The sequence below is a fragment of the Terrapene carolina genome, unplaced genomic scaffold (genome assembly GCF_002925995.2).
Source record: "Terrapene carolina triunguis isolate 2854851 unplaced genomic scaffold, T_m_triunguis-2.0 Scaffold130, whole genome shotgun sequence".
NCBI classification, from domain to species: Eukaryota; Metazoa; Chordata; order Testudines; family Emydidae; genus Terrapene; species Terrapene triunguis.
Window position 1 is genome coordinate 4,483,528 of NW_020664481.1, and position 6,836 is coordinate 4,490,363.

General features: G+C 41.9%; 1 protein-coding gene across 1 annotated transcript; it reads left to right on the plus strand.

The window, feature by feature from the left end:
- Window positions 1-253: 253 nt before the first annotated feature.
- On the plus strand, window positions 254-5,564 carry LOC113406713 (putative aldo-keto reductase family 1 member C8). Its single transcript, XM_026652749.2, has 5 exons — window positions 254-446; window positions 2,306-2,473; window positions 3,055-3,171; window positions 5,067-5,144; window positions 5,535-5,564. The coding sequence occupies exons 1-5, from the start codon at window positions 360-362 to the stop codon at window positions 5,562-5,564; spliced, it is 480 nt and encodes a 159-aa protein (XP_026508534.1). The 5' UTR covers window positions 254-359.
- The last annotated feature ends 1,272 nt before the right edge of the window (window positions 5,565-6,836 follow it).

Below are 6,836 nucleotides of genomic sequence, written 5' to 3' on the forward strand. Positions count from 1 at the left end.
ATCTCAAATAAACTTTGTTTGCTTCTCCACCCCGGTGTGTTTATTGGCGCGAAGCACGCCGGGCAACGAACCCCTCTTGCTTTGCCTCGGGCACCTCTGTGCCAGCAACAAACCCATTGTTTAATAATGATAGTGTGTTTTCTGATTTTGCTTTGTCATGTTGAATTTGCACTTTTGTTCCTCCCTCCCTTATGCCTGCTGCCTGTAACTTGGCTGCAACTCCTCATCCACGCCCTGGAAAAATGCATATAAAATAGAACTTCGTACAGTTGTTTTCTTTTTGAAGCTCTTGCTGGCTCATACAGCAGTGCTGCAAAGTTTCAGCGTTCAGTAAAGAATCGAGGAAATACTGTAAAGAGATGGAGCTTGACAAAGACCACTGTATTAAGATGAACGATGGGAACAAAATTCCTGCACTAGGATTTGGTACCTATTCTCCTGATGAAGTAAGTAAATCTTTCATGGATTTCTTTGTCCTTAACCTGTTGATTAACATTGCTGGGCATTGCTATAACCATTGCCTGTAGCACTTCAGAAAGGGCTGCAAGATGAGATCCCTGTATATTAGTTTATAAAACTATTGACAATGTCTGAAAAGTGCTTTGGGGTTTAGAGTAAAAGATTATACTAGTATATAAATGTAAGAATATCATCGTCTGTAAGAAAAGGTTGTTGGTTTTTATTATTTGAGTGAATGTGGTGTTGATGCACAATTCCATGACCCAGAGCTGCCAAAACACCTGATCTACAGCAGATCTACCACCTAGAGCCCCACATGCGTCTGTCAATCCACCTCTCTTTGACCTCCAGCACCCAGCTACTCTAGTCCAGAGCCACTATCTAACTACCTTTGCACCTTTGCCCTGACATACAGCACTCCCTTTCCCAGCTTTTGGCCCGCATGTCTCTGCCAATGCATTTTGGTCCCAACCTGAGCTTCTTTAAAGAGAAGTTAGTTATTTTTAGCCCTTGTAGTGCTGCTCACTGAATTACACTGAGGGAAGGAAAATGAGTATATTTCCATTTTCTCCCTTCTCAACAGTCCTGCTATCTGCTGATCCCAGTGTGGAGGGGACGGGTCTAGTGGCCAGAGCAGGGGGCTTGGAGTCAGAAGATCTGATTCTGCCTCTGAGTCACTTATGTAACCTTTGGGCATCTTACTTGCCTCTTTGTGTTTTAGTTTCCCCAGTTTTGTAAAATTGTGATCATACCTGAATTACCTCACTGGGTTTAGTTCATAAGGATAAAATTTTCAAAAGCACCTAAATGACATAGAGGCCTATGTCTCAGTGAGTCCTTCCAATCTTTGCACAGTATTAGCCAGACTGATATGATCTCTCTACTCCTCCCAGAAAAGACCACCTCCTAAAATATGACTTTCCTACACACTGCAGTCTGTGTCAACTGCATCCGTTCACTCAGGCCAGTTTCTCAGTTATACTAAGACACCACTCTAAAGTGGGGATAATTTAAGGCTGCATCGCACTGCCAGAGTAGTGTAAAGGGGCCTTTGTGTAATGAGAATCACACATGCCTCAACAGAGATTTGTCCTCTAGGAAGCATGGCTGTTGTCAGATATTTTTCAATTATTAATCTTAATAGAGTCAAGATGTAACTAGATGGAAGAAAGCTGAGTCATTACCCAAGAAGCAACAAGGGTTCATGAAATCATAGTTCTCACCAAACAGTTTTAATAGCTGCTTTTGTTACAACTACTCATGAAAGGAATGCAGTCCTGCCAAACTCAAGAATTCAAAACCATAATTCAGTTTTGACAAAATCATGAGTTTGGCGTATAAATCATAAGATTTTTTTAAAAATAAATAGGTTGTAGCTCAGGTCAGCTAGACTGGGGGTTTTAATCCACAGTGTATGTTGATATCTGGTTCTTACAGCTCCTCACTCCTGGTCTCAGGGTCCAGTACTGATTGATCTTTAAATCTTGTAAAAAGAAAGCTGAAATAATGGGCCTGATATGCTGTTGCTCTGCATTTCAAGGAGTTATTTACTTCTGTGCACAGTGGGAGTAAAAAACCTATGTCATGTCTGAATAGTAGCTTTTTACACCTACATTCCATTTACTTTGCTGTGGTGTAGATGATGACACAAGATGCTGGGCAACAGAGGATCAGGCCCAGAATCTTTGAATTTCCTTTAAGGTAAATTCAAAGATTCTAAATGTGAAGGTATCAGAATCTTAAAAACTCCACATCAGGTCTTTCTGATGGTGATCAAAGCTCTAGGTGACTGGCATACCATATCCCTAATCCAGAGAGATTGACACTACACCTTCTTAACCGGTAGGTTCAAAAAAGTAAATGTGAGGAGGCTACAAAGGTGGCTATTGAAGTTGGCTTCCGCCATATTGATGGAGCCTTTATATATGGGACTGAGGAGGAGGTTGGGCGAGCCATTCACGAGAAGATTGCAGACAGAACAGTCAAAAGAGAGGACATATTTTACACAGGAAAGGTAAGTGGGTTTTGTTTTAACATCGGTATTTTTATCGTACTGCTTCCTGAGCTAATTATTTTGTCTAATTTATGAAGAATGTTGTCAATGTCAAGGACAATTTTAAAAAGATTGCATTTAGGGGAGTATTATTCACAGAATTGGGAAACTGCATTCTATAACAAGTTACAGGTTTGAGCACAAGGCTCATCTCTACCTGTGTGAAAGCAAAGCTAAAACGGCTACTTCATTCAGGGCCGACTCCTGAAGTCAGACAACAGAGTGACTCCCAATAACCCAGGACAACAAATTTAGCCCAAAAGATTTTAACCTTGAGAGTGGCCTCACATAGAGTTCCTGTACGGACCACTTCTGACATCCTGGCTGCATTTCAGCCGCTCGCCCTGCTTCTTCAGGAAACATTCACTTCTTACTCTCATGTGCATCTTTGCACACAACCACCTCACAACACAACCCTTCTGTTAAAAAGGTAAAGCCAGCGGTATGACACAACTAAGACATTTTAGAAAAGTGGTTTTTACAGAAAGAAGAGACAAGAGAGGACTTTTTCAGAAAGAACAGTTGTGTTTGAATCATTACAGCTTTGGAGTACCTTTCACCGTCCTGAACTTGTCCGAAGCTGCCTGGAACAATCACTGAAGAAACTTAAGTTTGACTATCTTGATCTCTTCATTATCCACAACCCCATGTCTCTAAAGGTAAACATTTCTTTAAAAAATATACACAGGAAAACAAATGTTTGGTAGTATATCCATGGGCCAGAGCAGAGCTGTTCTGAAAAAGACCCGTAGTCCATCTAGTCCTACGTCCAGCCTACAGAAGTAGCCTATGATGGGTGTTCGAGGGGAAGGCAAAAGACAAAAGAAAAACTAATGCATGAAGCACAGTCTATAATGAAATATTTTTGGGGGGAAACTCATATTGTCTGTCCTTGACAATCAATCTATATTAAGCACGTAGGTTATGCTTTTAATCCTTGCTATTAAAACATCATATGCTACCTGGTTCACACTATGCCACTAAAATATACATATATATGTGTGGACTGGCAAATGTACAAACTATCTTGGGAACTCTCTAAATTCAAATATACACTTAATGATCAAAAGCTATCTCTAGTTACTCTGGAAATTCACCAATAATCTATAAAACTAACCTTGGGTTACTGTGATCAGTTGTAATCAACTATAACTTCTTTAGCTTATTAATCATGTGTTCATTAATTCAAACTTCTTTCTTTTTGTCAGAGAAGCTATCAGTTTTCTGTGACACCACATATGTTTTATCTATAATATCTCTAGGCACTAATTGCTTTTGACATGCATGCTTTGTTTTCACTGAGTATAAACAGAATTTTATACTGTTTATAGTAGTGCTTAGCTGAGTTAATTAATTTTCCAGTATCAACACATATCCTCTTATTGACACAAAATTATTTCTAGGCATTCATTTCAGTTCAAGGTAGAATCATAGGACTGGAACGGACCTTAAGAGGTCATCTAGTCCAGTCCCCTGCACTTGTGGCAAGACCAAGCATTATCTAGACCAGTGGTTCCCAACCTGCGGCCCACGTGCCACTTGCAGCCCAATCAACACAGAGCTGCGGCCCATGTGACATCCTCAGGGCCATACAGGTAGTATTGGATATGGCCCACAATAGTAAATAGGCTGAGAACCACTGATTTAGACCATTCCTGGCAGGTGTTTGTCTAACCTGCTCCTAAAAAACTCCAATGATGAAGATTCCACAATCTCCCTAGGCAATTTATTCCAGTACTTAACCACCCTGATAGTTAGGAAGTTCCCTGATTTGTCCTTATTTCCCCGTTTATAGATTGGCACTATATTTGCCCTTTTCTAGTCCTCTGGAATCTCTCCCATCTTCCATGACTTTTCAAAGACAATCACTAATTGTTCAGATATCTCCTCAGTCATCAGGCCCTGGTGACTCAAAGACATCTAACTTGTCTAAGTAATTTTTAACTTGTTCTTTCCCTATTTTAGTCTCATATCCTATGCAGGAGTGGCGGAAGTACCCTAAAAGGATGGGAGGGCACAGGCGCCCGAACCGAGGCCCCACACCACCCCTTTTCTCCAAGCCCCCGCCCTGATGCCACCCCTTCTCCCTGATCCACCGCCCTCAAACTGCCTATTCCCCCAAAGACCCCGCTCCCACATTGCCACCTCTTCCCCAGCTCCCATTGCTCGTATTCCCCCCTAGACACCATTCCCTGCTCGTTCTTTTCTGCCTCCTGTCACTCGCCCTTATGACTGGTAAAAAATGGTGGGGGGGGGGGGCATGGCCACCTGGCCCCTCCTGTTCCGGCACCCCTGATCCTACCTCATTTTCATGGGTAGAGATCCAATCAGTACTAACCTTTTCGGTGAAAACTGAAACAAAAAGGTCAGTTAGCACTTCTGCCATTTCCACATTTTAGATAAAACCATTCTATTGCTTTTATCCAGCTTTAGAGTTCAACACCTTCCCTCCCCCACTCCTCCTCCTTACAACTCCTTCCTTGGCCACAAAATAGTTAAAATCAACTTGTGTAAAAAGCATCATGACCAAGGGGGATTTCCCTTTTGTTTTTAGCCCGGGACAGATCCATTACCAAAGGATGAAAATGGAAAAATCATTTTTGATATTGTAGATCTGCGTCAAACTTGGGAGGTGAGTGACATGAATAACACAGTGTTAATTAAGAGCCCATTCAGTTTCCTTAGGCAGCCAGCTGACTGTTACCCAGAAAGCGCTCAGATTTCCGGGATTTTTCAGTCATAGGACCTTTTAAGAGGGCAAAGGAGAATGTATAGAAAAGTATAGAAAAGCCAGTCCCTCTACTTCCTCAGGGGGCCCAGGAGGCCAGTGTGCTCACGCAGTTTTCCCAGGAAACAACCCCTGTCTTCTGGGGAGCTCTAGCTCTGCTCACACCAGATTCCTACCCAGACTGAGCCAGTATCCTCCCTTTTAAGGTCCTACCCTACTCCAGGCTTGACAAGTCTCATGCGTGTGGTGGGTTGTGCCCAGAGGAGCTCTTTAACCCTTTCTTGACTGCTGTAGGAGCTGCCCCATCATACTAGGGAAGGTTAACTCCATCAGTGTCAGACTGATAGAATTAAACCAGTACAATAACTGTGCATAGCCCAGACCCTCAATGAGTATTCAGGGTAGCTAGTTAAGTGAAATGTATTTTTACATGTGAACTGAGCAGATTTAAGGGGGAAATCACTGAGAGACAATAAACATGAAATCTCACATGCTTTTTTTTAACAGAATCACTTTGTAGAGCAGAACCGCACTTTGAGATGCTTTGGCCTTCCCTGTTCTTAGGACAGGGATATTGCCAAAGGCATTGTCAGGGACAGAATTGTAGTCTGGGCTTTACAGGTGATGTTTTCCACAGAGGAGGGATGAAATATTCTGCCCTAGAGTCAGCCAAGATGAGGACTCCATCAGATCCCTAATTCTTTAGCTAATGCTCTTTAAGTGGCTCGGCACTGCAGCTTATTAGCCAGCCAGCACTGAAGAGTTAGGTTCAAAATCTGTCCACACTTATCCACATTACAAAACCCATGAGTCAGTTTAATACCATTGGCGCTTCTATATCAAGAGAAGCCAGAAATGAAATACAAAGGGGCATCAGGTTAGAATTGAGGTGCATTGACAGAGCTTTGGGGAAGTTAGCATAATGTCTGCTCACCTTATCCCAGGTTCTAATTAGTGCTATTGGTTCCTCAGTTTCATGAGCATTAACTAAACTCCCTCATTTAAAAGGAAAAAGCTAAAACTTCCCCTGTGATATGTGCCTTCCCTTCAGTGGACTCTAGCAAGCTTTTTCTATTAAATGTAAAAAGTAAACAGGATTTGGCTACAGTATCATTGTTATCGTAGCACTGCTTGTGATCTGAGACTCTGCAGTCATTTCCTATTATCAGAGCAGGGAAACACTGGTGCATCTCAGACACCACAGCATGACTACTGTCAGTAAATAGAGACATTCTAACGGTGACCACTGCACCCCCCATCTCCTTCAATGTTTCTTGTGTTTTCCCTTTAATTTTCATACTCAATTATTTTTTTGCTATAAAACTCTTAAACTAGTGTTCGTAGTACCATACTTATGTGGTATCCTTATTTCTGTATTGTTCACTAGCAATGATTGGGTATCGCTATGTCTTTGAGGTTCTGTATATGTAAGGGACAAATTAGAGAGAAAGCAACTGGGAGAGACAGTGGCCAGATTGTCTACCTTCTACTGTGGGAAAAGATTACTTTATTTCAGTGGATTGGACGGAGATCTGATGCCTAAGAGAACGGTTAGAAAATGACTGTCTCTAAATCAGAGTTTTGTTCTAGAACAAA

Bases quoted from the DNA above. Each gene is read 5' to 3' on its own strand.
- LOC113406713 (XM_026652749.2), top strand. From the start codon at position 360: ATGGAGCTTGACAAAGACCACTGTATTAAGATGAACGATGGGAACAAA. The intron at 447-2,305 runs GTAAGTAAATCT...CTTAACCGGTAG, and splicing joins GTACCTATTCTCCTGATGAA to GTTCAAAAAAGTAAATGTGA. The intron at 2,474-3,054 runs GTAAGTGGGTTT...GAATCATTACAG, and splicing joins ACATATTTTACACAGGAAAG to CTTTGGAGTACCTTTCACCG.